Consider the following 21,090-nt stretch of genomic DNA (forward strand, 5'->3'; position numbering starts at 1 on the left):
GTTGTTCTTGTAAATATATACCTGTATATTTCTAGTGCTCCTTATCGGCGATTAAATATAAAATTAATCTTGGGCTGGTCTTCTCACAATTCAAAAATCCACATGTCCGCATGCTCGGTTGGCTTCAGACCCCATATAAGCCTGTTGTCGGACGGTTCTATTTTGAACGAGGAACTGGTGGCAGAATACCGTATTGTTTTAGTGAGGAACTCTGGCAGTGACGGCTGGGAGGTTTAAATATATATCCCCAGCCTGGACTGGTGATATATACACCCCCTCACTGGGAGCGCCTCACTAACTCGTACCTATAAGGGAAGCCTTTCCGGTGACTATTTGTCCTCAGTGCAGTTCCCTGACTGACCTGGACCACGTTGTAGCGTCAGAGAGCCAATCCCTGAGGGTCCTTCTCTCCCCTACCCCAAGGTGAGCGAAGTTGATGCCCCCCTTCCCCTGTGAGATCCCTCACAGGTATTTTGTGATGCAAGGCTTTCAAGCAGCTGTAGAAACCCATGCCATGAAGCTCCTGGTGCAGTTTTGTGCGATTGTCCTCCACACTTGGATTGAAGTGCCTCTATACGGCACATGTTTAGCCACCCTATTTGATACCCCTAGTTTGCCTCCTATGCTCAAATCTTGGTCTGTTCCTCCTGCTCACTATGTACTGTGAGAAAGGAAAGGCAGAGAAGTAGAGAGAAACACGGGTATTACTTACTTGGTAATGTGTTTTTTCGTAACCCATGACAGCACCACAAGAGAGGGGATCTGCCCTTCAGGGACAGGAAACCTCAAGATGAAGGCTATGTACCCACGTATGCAGAAAATTCCTGACTGAAAACCGGACTCCTTCCCAGAAAACGCACATCTTTTCAGCGCGTTTTCCGCGCATTTTTTACGTGATTTTTGCACGCTTTTGATATAATCAAGTAGAATTATCAACACCCAAGGGAGTGTCTAACAACTAAGATTCTCTGAACAAAAAGTAGTGAATAAGTAGGGAGGGAATATATGGGTGCCATCATGGGTTACAAAAAAAACACATTACCAGGTAAGAAATACACGTGTTTTTCAGTCACCCATGACGGCACCACAAGAGGCTTTCAGACTTGTAGTTTTAGGGAGGGATTACAGCCTTCTCCCAAAAGTGAGGTCAGAGGAGGCAGACAGGTCTAACTTATATTGACTGAAGAAAGTAGATGGAGAAGACCAGGTGGACGCCTTACAAATCTGGTCAATGGAGGTATCCGCTCTTTCCGCCCAGGTCATTGCCATGGCTCTCATGGAATGGACCTTCAGACCTGCAGGAACAGCCCTACCTGCAGTGACATAGGCTAGCTTTATAGAGTCTCTCACCCACCTTGCTATAGTCTGCTTAGACACTAAGGCCCTTCCTTGATCCCTGAAAGGAAACAAACATGGCCCTCTGCTTTCTCCAGGGCTCCATCATTTCCAGATAACGCAGAAGGCACCTCCTAACATCTAAAGTATGTAGTTTTTCCTCCTTCTGGTTGCTGGGATTAGGAGAAAAGGATGGTAACACTATTTCCTGAGCCCTGTGGAAACTTGTAACTACCTTAGGAAGTAAGCGGGAACTAGCCTAATGACTATCCTATCCTCCATGACGTGCGTATAAGGAGGGTCTGCTGACAAAGCCTGCATTTATACTATGGGCTGAAGTGAGAGCTACCAGTAAGGCTGCTTTTAATGAGATCACCTTTTCCGAGGCCAAAGCTATCAGTTCAAATAGACTTTCTGTTAATGCCTTCAAAACCAAATTTAAATCCCACGAAGGGGGTCTAGGAGATGGAACTTAGTTAGACCTACTATAGGCTCTAATGAACCTGGCCACCCATCTCTATTTGCCAAGTCACAGTTATATAAGGCCTCCAAGGCTGAAACCTGTACTTACAGGGTACTAACTGCCAAGCTCTAACCCCGTTCCAGTGATCCTTTTATATATCCTCTGGGGATCTCATTAGCAAGCAACATCCACCTACGCTTCCTTTTTTTTTTCCCCTCATTGGTGGCCGCCGTGGGATCTGTATCCGGATACTCCAGGACTGTCTTTGAATTTCGCACGTCTCCGGAACCTGACTTCCAGGACGCGCTCTGACCCTGCACGTCATCAGAATGCGACTTCCGGTACAAGCACTCCGACACCACGTGTACCCAGAAGCTCACTTGCCCAACACTGGAGGAGGGCCCATTCTGAACAGTTAGCTCCCCATCCCCTATTACCGCCCGGCTTGCCGGAAAACAGGGCCACGCTACAGGTGCCACCACTGGACGCCGTGCTGGGTTTCCAGGCTTGGTGGTGTGCTGCAGAGAAGACCTAACACACTGCTCTACTAGGGGAAATGAGGCCTGGACACCCCGTTCTCCAAAGTCTGGCCTCCATTCGTACGGGGAGGGCCAGATATCCTCAGCAGCAGAACAGGTCTACCAAATCCGACCGCCCAGGGATCATCCTCTTAAATTTCTTCCACCCAGGCACCCGATGTGGAATATAGAATTACTCTTTAGCCACAGGATGGTAGGTCACTAACGTCAAAGGAGGTTTGTGCTGGTGTTGGGGACTTGTTGCCCAAAACATTTTACAAATACTCTGAAAAGGAAAAACTTGTTGAAATCCATTATGTGGTGAAGTGTCTCCAGTGGAATCGGCGGTGCCAAAAAGGCTCTAAAGCAAAAAAAAAAAAATGTTTTTTTTTTTTTACAGCCGTTGTCCTGGTCATGGCAGAATTGGCATATACAGTTGCTGGTCCTGGAGGCCTTTCTCAGGTTGATAAGGCAACAGAAAAAGCTACAAATGGTTACAATGACATCTAAAATGGCTTAGACAAGACCAGAGTTATCAGTCCTGGCTATGCAGTGGTCAAGATGTGGAATTTGTGAATGGGGCAGACAAAGCACCCATACCATCTCTATTGTTGTTGCTGCTGCTTGCTGATAACATAGCACTGATCACCTGATGCCCATTCCATCCATGCACGAACCATACCTAGGAGCCAGGGTTCAAATGCAAAGTCCAATTAAAATTAAATGGGTTTTCCATTTTCATAAAACCCTTATCCACTGGCTGCATTCATTAAAAAAAAAAAAAAAAAAAAAAAAAAAACAACCAAACTGTACTTTGCTCACCCTCCCAGATATAACACCAGGTGTCTGTCATTGTCTGCAGCACTCTCATCACATTGGCAAAGCTACAGCCTATAACTGAGCGCAGCAGCTCTGCACAAGTAGATCGCACAAGCCACTGAGCTCAGTTATTGGCTGCAGCACTGTCAACATGACGTTAGCGCTGCATACGATAAAACACCTGGAGCAGTGACGGAATCTTACCATTGGAGCTGGCGAGAGTGAGTAAAGTGGATTTAAAAAAAAAAAACAAAAAACCTACAGCTTGGGAACAGGTTTTCCAAAACCAGAAAACCCTTTTAAAGAAAAAAGAAGCACTTTCATTAACTAGTTTGTCCCTAAACCTGAGTATATATTGTGCTGATAGTGTTAATACACTCTTCACTAGTGATGAGCGAACATGCTCGGATAATGTTATCGAGTACCTATGGCTGCATGTTTTGCGGCTGTTAGGCAAACTCCGCATGTGTTGCGGCTGTAACAGCTGCAAAACAGTAACCGCAGGGACTCGAACATATCTCAGCAAGCCCAAGATACTCTGATGTTATCCGAGCATACTCACTCATGACCACTCCTCACTTATCGCTGTCTTCTCCAGCATCATTCCAGTCCTCTTCTAAGTAGTGTCACCACTCTTCAGACTTTTCGGGTCACACTGTGCGCGCTGACCTATCTGTGTGCGAGAGCCCTCGCAATCGTTTTCTGGCCTATATAAACACTTCCTGCCAGCCACACCCCCTCGGTGGCCTTGTCAATCATCGCACACGCCTTTTTATCCTGCTATTGGAATGCCCAACTCGTAGTAGTGGGGTCTCACAGCTTTCCCACATTCCGGCTTTAAGCAGCTCCACACTTCCCGCTGCACCTACTCTGACAGATCAGCGCTGACAAGGCCCTCTTCATCCATGACCGGGTAAGCTCTGTCCAGGTTGTATTTTCCTTTTTTTTTTTTTTTTTTCTTTCCTAAGCTTAGCCCTCCTCAGAAGTATTGCAGGCCTTTACAGATGCCCGGACCTAGGAAGCCTCACTCCTGTCCCTACCCCCATTCACTACACCTGTGCCATCTCCATCCTAGCCTCACAGTAGGCCTCTGCTGCCCAAGACAAGAGCACACCCCCTCCCCTAGAGTGGGCTGTTACTATTTCTCAAATCAGCTGACCTAACCAAGGTATCATAGTCCCTGGCTATGGTGCCCCAAGGTGAGGAGTGGGGGTTGGTGTCAATGGAAAAAACAGGCATCCTCCCCATCCTGCATACATAGTACCAGATGGTGCAGAAGACTATCGATCTCTAAAGGGGGAAGGTCACCGATAAATGACCACTGTCTTCCTCTTGGCCTGCTCCGAAGAGTGTTGATGTGGAGAATAGGCAAGGACCAACCACCACGAATTGCCCTGAAGCACAGTGAAGTGACAGGGCAAAAGGCTCTGCGTAGCAGACCAGAGTGCACAATGTGGGTGACCCTCTTACCCTGAGCAGAATCTGAAAACAAAAGATTAGAAAACACATAACAGGGTGACCTGAAAAGGAAAATACAGATCTGGGATCAGATCCAGGTCTGTTTCCTGTTGACACTGTATGCTGGAACTAATTTTTTTTTGCCTAATGACAGCCTCCTAGAGAGTAGCATACACCCATGGTTACCCATGTCCCCCAGTATAGCAATAAAGAAAGGAGAACCATAACAAAAATATAGAAATGCAAAAAGCATCAGACTTTAAAGCTTGATCTGAAACTTACTAAACCTGCTAAGATGGAATGTGTGTCATTGCATATTTTGGGTGAATGACTGAATAAAGTGACATTTAGAGAAGTTTTGGTTCATTTAGGGTCCCGTCACATTTAGCGATGCACCAGCGATCCCGACCACGATACGACCCGGTCAGGATCGCTGGTGCATCGCTAAATGGTCGCTAGTGAGCTGCCAAACAGGCAGATCTCACCAGCGACGTAGCAGCGGTCGTTACTTACCTGTCAGACGCGGCGATGAAGACATCCTCCCGCCCGCGTCCACGCGTTGCTCGTCGGCGCCAGCAGGAAGCCGCTGACGAGAAACGGCCCAGGACGTTCTCGCGTGATCAGCGATTGACAGCGGGGGAGCCGGTCGGAGGTGTCACATATAGCGATATCGCTGCTGCGTCACAAAATCGGTGACGCTTAAGCGACATCGCTAGTGATCTCGCTTAGTGTGATGGGGCCTTTAGACATTAATTGGTGAATGACCATTTGTATGAAAGCTCGTTCTCAGTTATCAGCAACGACAAGCGTTCTATTTCGATTGGTTTTCGTCAGCTCAGGTAAAGCAGGCCAAGAGAGCCAATAGACTAATATGGGGCCCACTGGCATTAGTTAACGGGCTGAGATAAGTCCATCTTAATTGACAGTAACAATGTTTCGACACATTATTTTTGGTTTCATTTCAGGTTTTTTTTTTTGTGTGTGTAAAATTTTAACTTCTGATGATAGAACAAAACTAAAAAACCCAAGTGAACACATTTAAAACAGACAAATGCAGATTCAAACTATTTCTTAAAGTGGCTCTCAGCTAAATTTTTATTGTCTCATCCCATCTGAACATACATTGGCATGTAAAAGGTTGGGCATCCCTGGTCAAAATTACTGTTATTGTGAAGAGGTCAAAAATTTAAGATGAAATGATAGCCCAAAGGCCTAATGATTAAGATTACACATCTCCGCAATTTGAGCATTCTTGAACTTTTTTCCGTTTACCGATCTGGTTAATTGTTCTTCTATTTTGATAGATCGTACTGTTCTGAACACAGCGCACACTGATAGCACATGTGTATTTTTTAATATCTTTATTTTCAATGGGGGGGGGCGATTTGGACATTTTTTTCCCCCCATTTTTTACTGTTCTTGTTAGCCCCCTTAGAGGACCTGAAAATGGAGTCATCCTATTGCGTGTGCTATACACAGCTATGCCACAGCAGAAATCATGGTCACCTTTGAAGCCCGGCCACAGGCATTGGGTATCAGAAGTGGACAACCCCTTTAAGAATGAAATATTGGAAATCTTTGAAATTTGACAAAATTCAATTTTTTTTTTTATAAATAAAAATGATTACTTACCAAAGTACAATATATTATTAAAAAAAATAAACAATCTCAGAACCACTTGGATATGTTGCAACACTCCATTGATATTACCACATAGATTGGGACATGCTAGATTTGTAAAAATTGGGCTTGGTCACCAAGGGGTTAAAATGTTCCGACTGACGCAGAATACAGTAACTCCAAGTGGCGTCTAAAGTGTATATCATTCACAGAATTCATAGTTTATTTTTTATAGAAAACTTTTATTGAACAGACAACATTTTCCAGCAAAAAAAGGCAATATACAGGTGTACACTGCTGCTAACAGGAGAAAAATAAAAGACCAGGAAAAAAAGTAAAATTATTCTTGAATGGCTGTAACCTATTTACCGCACTCAAACTAGACACGCTTCTGTCCTTATGTATTGTGGGAAGGAAAAACCAAGATATGGGAAAGGAAAAAAAAAAAAAAAAAAAAAAAAAAAGGAAAAACTGTAATAGGAAATAAAACTACACACAAGAATATCAACATCAGTGAAAGACTGAGACTCAACCAACAATATGAACCTCCATGTGTTAATTTGTACAATTTATTAAATATACATTTTAGGTCTGTAGTTTTTGTACAAAGTTATCCTACTAAACACTAGTGAGCATGCCCTCGGTGCTCAAGGCGTTAATGAAAATGGTGTTTTGTTTTTTTTTTCCAATCAGCATCAACAGCTATATATACACACACACGAGTGGGTATACATAGAAGTTAGTACTTTTATTTTTGCACCCAAGTTTGGATGCATTTCTGCATAGTGAGCAGACAGCAGGGGGACCCCTGGATTATTTCCAGCAACTCTTATGATTTGATCTGATTGACAGCTTTGCCAAATAAAAGGACGTAATTGAGAATATTGTGAGCTAGGAATCTAACGTTTGCCAAAAAAGTGCCAACAAAGTACATGATGAAGTAGAGATTGCTATTTATTGAAGTGAGGGTTTCTGAATTTACAAATGCACAGGGATGAAATTTAAAGGGAGGAAATTTGTTGTCAGTGGAAACATAAGAGTTTTGCTGCAATGACGGTTGATAGGAACACCTGGGTCGGCATGCAGCCAGCCATCTTATGCCTCACATAATATATCATCAAGGAACAAATTGGGCCAGATCCTTTGTTCGCCTACATTTTTCCCACATCCTCCTTTTTGTCTTGCTTTACAGCTACCATAAAATAGTACATTGGCATTCAAGCTTTATAAAAACACCTTCATTTTGCTCGAAAAGGGCAGTCAATAGATACAGAGAAGCCAAACGGAACAGCCTCAACAAAATAAAATTAACATCAGCAGCAAATCTTCTTGCTGTAGACTTCAAACATAGTGCACGTGTACCAAAGTTCTAGCTTTGTTAGAAAGGTGCACACACACACACATTTATATGTCCCTTGGTTTGGATAAACTTGGTTACGGTGAGTCAGTTATGGATCTTAATTGCTTTCTCAAGGTATGTGTAGCGGCTTCTCTTTGGGGCTTTGTTGAAGTGGTCAAGCCCTAGCCAAGGCCTTGGATGAGCCATGTTGCCTATGGAAAGATTAGAAGACAGAATGACATTTACAAATAGATAATGACAAACACAGAACTAGTGCAGGGATGAGATTGTAAAAAGATAGGAGTATTAAACACTCCAGCGTCTGTCCATTATCCTGACAGTTTACAGATACACGGACATATACAATTCCCTGACTCATAATTGAAACTTCTATCCACCGGTGTTCTGCTGCTTCAGTAAAGTACCACTCGTGTTTTTTTTTCCAGCGCTGGAGTGCCACTTCTAATGCAAGGTCCCTGCTTCCGCTCTTATACTTACCCCTCTGCCGTCTTCACCTTTTATCAATGCCGCTCCAATCCCAAGGATCCATCTTGGGATCACAACTTCTGACTGTTCGGGATTCAAAAGTTAAGGCAGAAGATCTCGATACAAGTCTATGAGAGACAGAACAAGACTCTCAGACTTGTATTGAGAAATGACCTCCAAGTCCGCTCCAGCAAACACTGCTGTGATGCGGCAGGTCACAAACTGCCACAGACTGAGAGCAGCAGAAGCGATAGAGGGGGAGAACGGTGGCAGACTATGGTGAGGGATCTTAGATCACAAGCACCACTCCAGCAGTACCATTAAAAAAAAGCTTCAATGGTGCTTTATAATCTGTGAGTGACAAAGCTGGCTGAGCAGCTCGCTTGACTTCCATTGACATTCCCAGACAAGCAGTGTGACATGGGTCACTATGTTTAACTTCATTTTAAAGAGGATGTCTGGTCTGCTGATAAAAGTCTGCAGTTACTGTATGTGACTAGAGACTTCTGTATCCGTAAAGAATGTACACCACATGTGATCAGGATTATCGGGTATTGCTGGCGAGAGCAGGCAGTCATGTGACCGCCATAATTCCATTAGTACTTTCAGCCACATTCTGACTAGAAGTGTCCGGCCTCTCTCAATACAAGTGCTGTAAGGATTCAGAAATCACATAGGTTGACTCTAGACATTTATCAAAAGACCGGACAACTCCTTTAAGTACAGTCGTGAGGCGAAGGGAGAATGGGAGGCAAAAGTCCACTATACTTGTGAGCATCGTGAACACCAGCATTGAGATCCATACTAATCTAACAATTATCACATCAAGGGGACAGGTGATGAAGTATGCCCAGCAAAAGAGAATAAAAAAACAAAAACCAAAAGTGACCAAACACAAGATATCGTTACCCATGCACAGCCATGAAAATAGAGACATTGGTTTTGTAAGTGTAATTTATCTAGTAAAAGGGAAATGGTTACCTTGGTAAATGCCATTTACCTGTGAATAAAGGGTTAATCTGCAGATTAATATAAAGGCGTTAGAATGCTCTCAGGGCACCTTACTGAATATGCAGCTATGAAGCAAAAATGAACTTGTGTCCTCCCGGGGGCGGCCACAGTCACCACTCACTATATTGTGGGCAGTGGCTGCAAGACCTCACCACTTTTACAGCCAGCTCTTTAGCACTGCTGTCCAGAGCGCACTGTCCAAAGCCTGGGGCGTGCTTACAGCAATTGCCCACAACACAATGAGTCGTGACTGTAGCTGCCCCGTGCACCCCATGACTGAAAGACGACAGCTCCAGGGAGGAAATAAGTCAAGGTCTCCTGGTAGCCGCACTTTCAGTAAGGCGGCCGGGCAGCACTGTAATGCAAACTATCCCTATATCTGCAGGTAAATAGCATTTCTGAGGTGACCGGTTCCCTTTAAGCTCCTTAAAAAGCTAAAAACATTTACATTTCTCTGCATAGTCACGTTGCTAAAGTTTACTTGAACCAGTCTGCAGTTTCTTACCCAATGGTTTCGAAAATGTAAATGGACGGAAACTGCAGAGTTCAAGTAAATGATCTGATGTCGGTAATAACAGTGAGACTTTATTTCAGTAGAAAAGCGTCCACATTGTATACAGTCAATTTGAAGCTATTGGAACCACATTAATAGTTCTATAACAAGATTCATTTTAGGAGTCCTTCAAGGGGTGTGACCACCAATATTCTGAGCATAGTAATCTGCCAAGAACGTTTTTCACTTTTCTAACACATAAGGTCCAATAAATGCTACGTGGCTCGCTCCTGCGTAATCTAGTAAAATATATGCACTTTAGAACAGACTTCGTGTACACTTTAGCACTTTGTTTTTGGCTGTCAAACATACTCACCAGCCTGGGGCTCAAAGTCCTTTACGTTCACTTCATAGTCCTCCTCATTTATGTATTGATGTCGGCCCATCGTGACAATTGCAAACTTGAACTGCAAGAAGAAAAGTTCTCCATGGGTAAGTACGAGTCAGTGGAGTCTGTAGCCCAAGGTGCTGACCCTTGCTCCTTCATAAATGACCAATAATTACTGCATTTACTGAAGCTAAATGATAACATTGCTGCACCACTTATTTTTGTTACACATTCGTTTACCTAAATTCCTATGACAACCAATTAACCAACATTAACTTTTCTACTTGATCTGGAATCTGAAAATTTTTACTGACCCCATAAACATCTAGCTACGACTCATCAGCCTTGTTATTCTTTCTGCATCAGGTAGCAGTTAAATCAGTGTAACACCACATACGCCTTACAATAGTAATAATACCGACATATGTAGTTTAAAGGCATTAAGCATGTTGGTCAGTATGTAGATAATACAGGTGAATCTACCATGGTTGGTCATCAATTGTCCTACAAGACTTTATTTTCGATTAAAAATTATGATAAGAAAGTTTTCCCATGCGATCTATCATAATCAAACTAGACCCTACAAGAGATTGCAGGGAGCACAGCTATTTACGAATAGTATGGTCAGCTTAGACCACGGAAACGAGGTGATTGGAATAAAGACCGGAGGCACTCCGCATCCCCTCGGTGGATTTTGCGTCCATGTTTACCTTTTCAAATTCTTTCTCTTGAATTTCCAGCATAGCCTGAATCCGCTTCATCACCTCTCTGAATGCTTCACCCTAATGAAAAAAATATACATGAGCTTTACAACAATGTCCGTGTCATAATGATAAATAACTGATAATAGTCTTACAAGAGAATTAATCTGCCACGAATTTTGCTGAATCAAATACAAGAGACACCGTGACATACCTGCTGTATCCTAAGCAAAAACGGAATCCCAAATGTGCCAAACACCTCCTTGTGAAAATGTGCCACAGCAATGAGCATGCCGTTCTCTTTATCGATGTCCACCTGGTCCGAAGGAATTTCCTGCAATGCGACCAAGCAAATAAAATCCTGATCATGTAGGTTGTGCCACATCTGGGAGATTGTCTGTCCTAAATAAGCCTATTCTCATGTTTGGACAGAAATTCTGCCATGTATGTGACATGAGAACACAAGCATAGAATAGTGCGTCGTAATAGAAGAAATTACCTCTATTCGAAAAGTCCTACTTGTAGCCGGTGATAAGCACTCTAGTAGTTCTTCCTCCTGATGTACACCAATTATCTTGTAGCTTACAATTTCTAGCAGCCTTAAGGATAAAAATGAGAAAAATAAGTCATCCAAACAATTTCCACAGCTCTAGAAAACATGCTATATAGTGAACAGTTGATGTTGACTGTCGCGCACATCCATTGCTGAGGACTCTTCGGTCCTTACACATTTTCTATTACCTTTAAGCATATTTACTATACTGTTGCCTTGGTACAACCCCCCCGAAACGTATCAAATCACATAACAGTGTCATACTTTCACATGCAAAGCGCCATGGAATAAATGGCGCTATAATAATAATAATACTTCCACAAATTTATGGCTCATGCACACATCCATGCAACACAGTCCGACCACGGCGCTCGGAGACAAGGCACCCTAATATTCAGTTGGCATTTTACAAGAACTTAGGGCCAAGAAACAAACCAGAAACTTTGAAATGAAAGAATGTAAAAAGAGTTAAAGAGGGTTTAGGCTTATCTTCACCAGAGATAGTACTAATGAGACATTACTAAGGCCAGGGGAAAGGACAATGCAAGGGAGATTATCTGCTAAACTGAAAAAGCCAGATTGGGATCTATCCAGATGGCACCATGCCTGTACTAAGGGACCAGATAGGGATCTATCCAGAGGACACCATGCCTGTACTGAGGGACCAGATAGGGATCTAGCCAGAGGGCACCATGCCTGTACTGAGGGACCAGATAGGGATCTATCCAGAGGACACCATGCCTGTACTGAGGGACCAGATAGGGATCTATCCAGAGGACACCATGCCTGTACTGAGGGACCAGATAGGGATCTAGCCAGAGGGCACCATGCCTGTACTGAGGGACCAGATAGGGATCTATCCAGTGGACACCATGCCTGTACTGAGGGACCAGATAGGGATCTATCCAGAGGACACCATGCCTGTACTGAGGGACCAGATAGGGATCTAGCCAGAGGGCACCATGCCTGTACTGAGGGACCAGATAGGGATCTATCCAGAGGACACCATGCCTGTACTAAGGAACCAGATAGGGATCTATCCAGAGGGCACCATGCCTGTACTGAGGGACCAGATTAGGGATCTATCCAGAGGGCACCATGCCTGTAATGAGGGACCAGATTAGGGATCTATCCAGAGGGCACCATGCCTGTACTGAGGGACCAGATAGGAATCTATCCAGAGGGCACCATGCCTGTACTGAGGGACCAGATTAGGGATCTATCCAGAGGGCACCATGCCTGTAATGAGGGACCAGATTAGGGATCTATCCAGAGGGCACCATGCCTGTACTGAGGGACCAGATTAGGGATCTATCCAGAGGACACCATGCCTGTACGAAGGAAGCCTCATTGCCTGTGGTTAGGTCGTGATAACAGGTTCCCTTTACACAACACGTTCTACTTTAAATCCACACAATGGTGTAGTTATTGACACTGTTGCAGCACCTGAGCAATGGCCAGTGCCCCCAGTGTATCCAGCACCTTTATAACAAAGTGGTGCAGCACCCAGTCAATTGTCAGTGCCCCCAGTACCTTTATATACCGATGCACTGGCTGGGCCCAGTGTATCCAGCACATTTATATCATACTGGTGCAGCACCTGGGCAATGATCAGTGCTCCCAATGTATCCAGCACCTTCACATCATATTGGTGCAGCCCCCGGGCAATGGTTGGTGCCCCCAGCGTAACCGACACTTTAATTATGGGGGAGGGGGACAAACACACTTAGGGGAAAAAAAAAAAAAAAAGTACCAAATCATGTACCTCAATTTACCAGACCCCTTCTCAGAGAGTTCAACTGCTCGCTTACATTCTTCTAGAAGGTCTCTTACACAACCGTGCTTGTCTGGATATAGTGTTATTTCCTGTACATATGGGAGAGAAGAAAAATCAGACCTGTAAGAGCACAAAATGGTGATAGAATGGCAATTCTAGAATACCAAGTCATGTATATTGTACTACCAGTTGGGCGCATTATAGAGGTCTTACTACGTCATTTAGTTTTAATTTAATTGTATAAAAAATAAATCTATAGTACAGAGGTTTTCTATGGAGACTGAGACTACAGCACTGTAATAAACACTACTATTCATTTGGATATAGGTAATAGGGGAAGTAACACACTATTAGAGGCTGCACATGGCTACCAGGCGCCATTCTTTAATGACAAGTGAATGGGTGACCTGGTTCGCTGCAATTTCGTGAAGGCGGTCTACCCTACATTTTCACAGCACATTAGGCGGTCCTGTCCGCCATGCAGGAACTGCAGCTGGCCCCTTTCTCTTTGATCACAGCCAGAATGCAGCTCCCTGCACAGCAGGTGACAGTGGCATCATCTGCAGGAAGCCAAGTGCAGCACTACATCCCTGTGACCACCGTTACTGTTACCATTACTTCACAAGATGAGAGGACGTTAAGCAAGAAAGGAATACGCACCTCTTCTCTAAACTGACTATTCAGCCATATACATTTGAAGCTCCTCCTGTTTTCAAAGTCTGTAATCTTCATTTTCAGCTGAAAGAAAAAAAAATATAGAAGTCACACCAATTGCCAACGTTCCAGCAAAGGATATCTTGTCTTTTATATGACTGCATACCTGTTGATAATAGAGTTTCTTGGGTTGCCTAGGCTTGAAGAATTGCAGAAGGTCCCGTAAGGTTCCTTCGTAGTTATGCCTAAGAGGGTTCCCAGGACCATCCCTGTAACTGCAAACATTAAGCTGTAAGTGAGAGCCCTCGATTATAGTGGCTAAGTCAGTATGACACCTTGCGTATCAATCACATGCTACCAAATATCAGGCTGTGTGTTCTTTATCAAGACAAAACCATGAGATTCCCTGGTATGGTTTACTAGAATCTGGAGGCACAGTTACAGCTTCCAGCAGTTTAGTGTTCACAGCCATATATCCTGTGTTACATAAGGCCAGGTTCACACTGCGTTTAGCCAGCCCGTTCAACGCATAGCGTTGATGGGCTGGTTAAACGGTATAGCATAGCGCTATGCTACACCCACTAGCGCAGATGACTCATCTGCGCTAGCGGTGATGGAGCCTCAGAAGCTGCAGCCCGCGTCCGAGGCTCCGTCACTGAATGACGGCACATCGTGAATGCATGTCGCTTTACGGCATGCGTCCGACAATGGGGGTCAATGGCAGCGTTAAAGGACTGCGTTACACCACGTTATGCCGCAATGTAACGCAGTCTGTCTAACGGACTGCCATAACGCAATGTGACCCCGGCCTAAGGCTAGAGGATGCCTATGGGCTGCGTGCATAACCCAGAGACCGCGGCCTTCATCTGTTCTGACCTCGCCATCCATGGAACTTACCCTTGAGATTTAAAAAACTGTAGAAGCATCGGATCAGTGTTCAGCCTCTGGGCAACAGTTTTTGCAACCTGAAAAACAGTCATTTAGACAGGCTTTCGTTATGCAAACTATGAAAAACAGACTGAAACAGAAACTATGGACCAGTCAGACTTTCTTTTAAGGGAAACCCAACTTCAAAGGTTTTCTAATAGGTCAGTCGTGGAAGAATATTGCACTGGTGTTCAATCTTAGACCACCCATTGTTTCTGAATGAAAAGGGCTCTAAAGCGTGATTATAAAACCTTAAAAGGGCTTTTTTCAGGCTTGAGCTAAATTTCTGCCATTACTACTAGATCAAACAAGAGGTCAAGTGATCAGCAAAATGTGGCCTGCATATTGGGGGTCACATGGCAACTAGATTCTACTCTGCTTCCATCAGTGTTGAGAGTTTCTAATCCAATGATGAAAGAAGCAGATCAAAATCTATTTGGCAAAAGACTGCTAGAAAGCAGATTGAATAATGGCAGCCCCATGACCACCCACTCGATCTAACAATTATCAGGATGCTGACAGTGTGCATAATGCACACTGTCCGGACTTGCCACTCTGCAGCTATAGAGTGCCTGCAGAAATTCAGCTCAAGCCTGGAAAATCCATATTAAGGGCTTTATCTCTCAATCACAGCACATCTCCTAGCCACAGGAGCGAGGTCCTCTGTAACCTGTGCATAGAGCGAAGGACACAAGCAGGGCTGTGCAGTCAATAAGCCAAACCTCAGCCTCCCCAGCTCTGGTCACTACTGATCATGTGCATAAAGTGCAGCACAGATTCATCTCCACTCAAGGCCGAGATCCTGAGATCAAGAAGAACAACAGACATTTATAGGACATTTTATAACTTTCCCAAATTATGAAAACATTTATAGCTCATCCTGCATTGTACTACTGTACCTAATTTATTATATATGTTAGGAGTTGGTCTATCAGCCCTGGTCTCCAGTGTGCTGGAACCCCTTCATGGCTTATGGAACTGATGGAAAAAGCCAAGTGCGCCTGTCATACAAGCATGGCTTATGTCACTAATACAGCAGATCTCCATTCTGGCTAAGTGGGGTCCATAGCAGAGTACTCCCCACTACAGCTTAGTAGGGAATATATACAGTTGCCTTCATGAAACAATCCCTATACGCAATGCTCATGGAATAGAAGACCAGATAACATCCACAAGATTATAGATGAATATTACATTTGACATTATCAAGAAGAGATCTCAGGAGCCACTCTGTGCCGATGCACCACTGGTTAGCTGGGAGACAGCCTCCCTATCGCGCAGTACCACAGGTACATGGATTTATTAACGGGAAGACTTTCTAATAAAGAAAATCTGCCAAAACAAAGTCATAATGAAATACGTACATGAGAGTAATTCATTCTGTTAGACAATGTAACAACGAATCCTGGATCATTAGGAATTGTCTTGTCACAGAAGATTACATCCACACGGTGATAAAGGTCTCTGAAGTATTCCTTGGCTGTGGCCAATTCACTGTTCTCACTCTCCGGGTCATCTCTAGACAGGGGCAGAATCACAAAATCACACAATTACAATGTTAACGAGAAAGTGACAGCCACATTATTCTTAACTCTTCACAGATTCGGAAATCGAGAAACTGAGCAATTCCTAAATTGGGCAGACTGTGCAGGATCCTTGGAGTTAGAGTGGGCACAATGTATTCTTTTATTATTTTTTTTAACATTCTTTCCTTTAGAATGTTTTTATGTTCGACAACATACACTGTAATAGAATATTAAAGTAAACAATTCATTATTGAAGAGAATAAATGTCATTGTGAATGTCTTTGCTTTATGTCCCGTAAAAAACAGAAGCAGCAGCTGAGACAGGCTGTATACCAGCCACACTGTGAGAACGCGGATTCTATGGGTTGTGGGCATGCTCTGTGACCGGTACACAGGGAGGATGAGCTGTGACTACGGTCAGTGATGTCATCTACTTTCATCTGTCCATAACTATATGATTAGATGGTATTTGTCGTATTTCAGGTGTTTTTTTTCCTTTACAGTAAGAGATTTCCTTTACTAGAAAGAGGAGAAGTAGGCAGTTGTGTTTTTCTGACATGTACTCAGTACCAGACGCTCTACCTTCACAAGTGTAAAAAGCAGATCTGTGGAGGGCAGGGGAAACAAACTAGGGGCAAGGAAATATTAAAAAACGCTTCTTTATTTATAAGCATGCAGCAAGCATTTACATAAAGTGTCAAGTGAAGGTACGCTTTCATCTGACAGGCTGGAACATGTGGTGTGATACTTTTTATGCCAGAGTCAGACATCGATGGAATAGAGGGAGCACCAATGAAAACCAGAAGTGTGAACACGGCCCGACTTTTAGGTTTTCAACATTACACTACTAAACCAGTCTGAAATGGTCCAATTAAATATGTGCTTACGACAGACTAAGCTACCAACTGCATTGTCCAAAATCTGCATCCAAATATCCAGAATTGGAAAGACAATGGCCCTCGTAACCTGCAATATTAATGGGATTAGATGCTTCCTCCTCCGGCCCCAGTGACCGCATGATCGCAGGGTGTAGCGTGGGAGAAGCCGCTAATAGGGAGGTGCACAGTGTGCAAAATGCTCAGTCAGGAACAGGTGGAAAAAAAAGTGTTTCCAGGTAGTGGGCAACGGTAAGAAAGCAGGACACATACAGCAACCATAGGCTAGTTCTGTATTCCCAACAGAGATGGCAATAGCTTACCTCTATAATACAGGCTGTAACAAGCTCATTTTCAGTAGAGTAAGTTACGCTTATGGCCAAGTTATGCAAAATGAAATGATTTTCATTAGTGGACAGATGCTACGGCCATACAGTCATATGTTAAAGTTTGGGCACCCCTATTAATGTTAACCTTTTTTCTTTATAACAATTTTGGTTTTTGCAACAGCTATTTCAGTTTCATATATCTAATAACTGATGGACTCAATTATATTTCTGGATTCAAATGAGGTTTATTGTACTAACAGAAAATGTGCAATCTGCATTTAAACAAAATTTGACCGATGCAAAAGTATGGGCACCCTTATCATTTTCTTGATTTGAACACTCCTAACTACTTTTTACTGACTTCCTGACGCACTAAATTGGTTTTGTGACCTCATTGCGCTTTGAACATCATAGCCAGGTGTATCAAATCATGAGACTAGGTATTTAAGGTGGCCACTTGCAAGTAGTTCTCCTATTTGATTCTCCTATGAAGAGTGGCATCATGGGATCCTCAAAACAACTCTCAAATGATCTGAAAACAAAGATTATTCAACATAGCTTTTCAGGGGAAGGATACAAAAAGTTGTCTCAGAGATTTAACCTGTCAGTTTCCACTGTGAGGAACATAGTAAGGAAATGGAAGAACACAGGTACAGTTCTTGTTAAGCCCAGAAGTGGCAGGCCAAGAAAAATATCAGAAAGGCAGAGAAGAAGAATGGTGAGAACAGTCAAGGACAATCCACAGACCACCTCCAAAGACCTGCAGCATCATCTTGCTGCAGATGGTGTCACTGTGCATCGGTCAACAATACAGCGCACTTTGCACAAGGAGAAGCTGTATGGGAGAGTGATGCGAAAGAAGCCGTTTCTGCAAGCACGCCACAAACAGTCGCCTGAGGTATGCAAAAGCACATTTGGATAAGCCAGTTACATTTTGGAAGAAGGTCCTGTGGACTGATGAAACAAAGATTGAGTTGTTTGGTCATACAAAAAGGCGCTATGCATGGAGGCTAAAAAACACAGCATTCCAAGAAAAACACTTGCTACCCACAGTAAAATTTGGTGGAGGTTCCATCATTCTTTGGGGCTGTGTGGCCAATGCCGGCACCGGGAATCTTGTTAAAGTTGAGGGTCGCATGGATTCAACTCAGTATCAGCAGATTCTTGGCAATAATGTGCAAGAATCAGTGACGTAGTTGAAGTTACGCAGGGAATGGATATTTCAGCAAGACAATGATCCAAAACACCGCTCCAAATCTACTCAGGCATTCATGCAGAGGAACAAATACAATGTTCTGGAATGGCCATCCCAGTCCCCAGACCTGAATATCATTGAACATCTGTGGGATGATTTGAAGCGGGCTGTCCATGCTCGGCGACCATTAAACTTAACTGAACTGGAATTGTTTTGTAAACAGGAATGGTCACAAATACCTTCATCCAGGAACTCATTAATAGCTACAGGAAGCGACTAGAGGCTGTTATTTTTGCAAAAGGAGGATCTACGAAATATTAATGTCACTTTTATGTTGAGGTGCCCATACTTTTGCACCGGTCAAATTTTGTATAAATGCAGATTGCACATTTTCTGTTAGTACAATAAACCTCATTTGAATCCAGAAATATAACTGAGTCCATCAGTTATTAGATATATGAAACTGAAATAGCTGTTGCAAAAAACAAAATTGTTATAAAGAAAAAAAGGTTAACATTAATAGGGGTGCCCAAACTTTAACATATGACTGTATTTAAAGGAGCTGATATTTGTAGTCATACCATAGAGGGTTAATCAAAGTACCAAACTAATATACAAAAAAAAAAAATGCACAGAAGGCTAGAAAAGTTCACTATGTACTCACTTCTGGAATACTATAATGTCACCATCCATAAGCTCATCAAGTGCTTTGTCAAGAGACACATCATAATCTTGAATACGTTCTGTTAAATTCGGTTTGACTTCCTGCAAACAATTAAAAGTGTATCACAAAATAATGCAGAGCAAAAACATCCTAAAGAAACAAGTTGCTTCACAAGTACAAATGCGCTGAAAAATCTATTATTTGAGTGGAGGGAACGTGGAGGCATTGGATATTTGTAAAGTAAAACAGATGACAATTCGCATGGTGCTGACGCGATCTCTAAATTTCTTATTCAGTCCAAAGAGCTGCGTGAGGACTTGTTTAACGTGGCGAGATATCATCCTGAAGAGCAGACATTTTGATTGTTTCTCAATGCATTTTTAGGGGAGGTGCGGCGACTGGAAATTCTGGAGGTTTTATCCCCCCCGCTTTACGGCAATTGCTGTACAGACTAGTTAACTTTAGATTCTGGTGGATCAGACTTACTATCTAAATATGCTTATTTTTTAAAAGGGAAGAGAAGCAATTTAAAGTCGTATATTTAAAAAACAAAAGTTTTTTTTATACTTGGCGATCATAGATTTGTTATATGTACTTCGATAATACTCAACTGCAATAAATCGCAAAAATGATGTACTCCTATGAAGCAAACCCACAGGAAGACTGAGATGGCAGCCATGTGGACGGCGGCGAGTACACTCCAATTGCCATCACAACCCACTGACACCGCGCAATCAATTTGTGGAAGAAAGGACAATGAGAGCTGGTACATGGGGTTAAGTAGTTAATCCACTGAGGCCGAGCGAGCAAGGCACGGGCAGATTTCAGCAGTCACGTTCTAAATTGAGAATTACTTAAAAGGGTTTTCTGTGATAAACTTTAGATAAGCAAGGCATTACATCTATAAAATCATTAACAGAGCGGTTACTAAGCCACACTTGTTTCAGGATTGCCTCTTGATGCTTTGCTGATAATCTGCAGCAGTGATGTTAGGCCGGTTTCACATTAGCGCTTTTTCAGCGCACACACGGCCGGGGGTAGCTCCGCCCCCGAGCCGGCTCTCTGCCCGGCGTGCCCGCCCCTTGCTAGTAGCACCGCCTACTAGCGGACAGCGGCGCCTGCGATCGGCGCACCCTATCTTTAGCATAGGGTGCGCAGATTGTGCGCAGGCCGTGCGCTAGTTGCGCTTTGACCTGCGCTGCGCACTTTTGACGGTGCGCCGTGCGCGCCAAAATCAAACTTTTCGGATTTTGGCGCGCACGGCGCACCGTCAAAAGTGCGCAGCGCAGGTCAAAGCGCAACTAGCGCACGGCCTGCGCACGATCTGCGCACCCTATGCTAAAGATAGGGTGCGCCGATCGCAGGCGCCGCTGTCCGCTAGTAGGCGGCGCTACAAGCAAGGGGCGGGCACGCCGGGCAGAGAGCCGGCTCGGGGGCGGAGCTACCCCCGGCCGTGCGTGCGCTGAAAAAGCGCTAATGTGAAACCGGCCTAATGTTGACAGCACCTGTGACCACTGCAGCCAATCACTACGCTCAACTCTTGCTGTCTATCAGCGTCTAAGCCTAGTTATTGGGCCTGAATATAAAGTGGCCAGCTTCCTTCAATGTTTTTATTGCTTACATGTTTTCCCTATCTAAAAGAGCTCAAAATATTACTTCCCATCTCAGCCAAAGACGGAGCAATTAACCCATTAGTAGATCTATGCCCGGAGGGGGGAAATAAGCTCAATGCAACAGGAACAAAATGCAAACCCCATGTAAATGCTGCCAATGGTAGGGACAAAACCCCAGACTTCAAGTGCTTTACCTCATAGAGGATAAGGTTAGTTCCTTGCGGAAATCCAGCTCTCTCACACATAACTGGCAGTAGGTCACCTGTTTATAGTGGGGGCGGGAGAAATAATTAGATGTAGAACTACAAAATGACATCCATAAAATGATATTACATCTTCCTCATCG

General features: G+C 43.7%; 1 protein-coding gene across 2 annotated transcripts in view; it reads right to left on the reverse strand.

Moving 5' to 3' along the window:
* Nucleotides 1–6,434: 6,434 nt before the first annotated feature.
* The window catches only part of USP7 (ubiquitin specific peptidase 7), a 136,547-nt gene continuing 121,891 nt past the window's right edge, over nucleotides 6,435–21,090 (reverse strand). For both annotated transcript variants that reach the window (XM_073542831.1, XM_073542830.1), the window contains exons 20-31: nucleotides 20,939–21,006; nucleotides 19,132–19,232; nucleotides 15,907–16,060; nucleotides 14,513–14,580; nucleotides 13,782–13,890; nucleotides 13,622–13,699; nucleotides 12,950–13,050; nucleotides 11,131–11,230; nucleotides 10,846–10,965; nucleotides 10,641–10,712; nucleotides 9,919–10,009; nucleotides 6,435–7,764 (exon numbers count right to left, since the gene is read on the reverse strand). In XM_073542831.1, coding sequence (XP_073398932.1) covers nucleotides 7,658–7,764; nucleotides 9,919–10,009; nucleotides 10,641–10,712; nucleotides 10,846–10,965; nucleotides 11,131–11,230; nucleotides 12,950–13,050; nucleotides 13,622–13,699; nucleotides 13,782–13,890; nucleotides 14,513–14,580; nucleotides 15,907–16,060; nucleotides 19,132–19,232; nucleotides 20,939–21,006 — 1,169 coding nt within the window. In that variant the 3' untranslated portion in view covers nucleotides 6,435–7,657. The remainder of the gene's footprint in view (nucleotides 7,765–9,918; nucleotides 10,010–10,640; nucleotides 10,713–10,845; nucleotides 10,966–11,130; nucleotides 11,231–12,949; nucleotides 13,051–13,621; nucleotides 13,700–13,781; nucleotides 13,891–14,512; nucleotides 14,581–15,906; nucleotides 16,061–19,131; nucleotides 19,233–20,938; nucleotides 21,007–21,090) is intronic.

The sequence above is a fragment of the Dendrobates tinctorius genome, unplaced genomic scaffold (assembly GCF_039654945.1).
Source record: "Dendrobates tinctorius isolate UK_male_01 unplaced genomic scaffold, ASM3965494v1 ptg000129l, whole genome shotgun sequence".
NCBI classification, from domain to species: domain Eukaryota; kingdom Metazoa; phylum Chordata; class Amphibia; order Anura; family Dendrobatidae; genus Dendrobates; species Dendrobates tinctorius.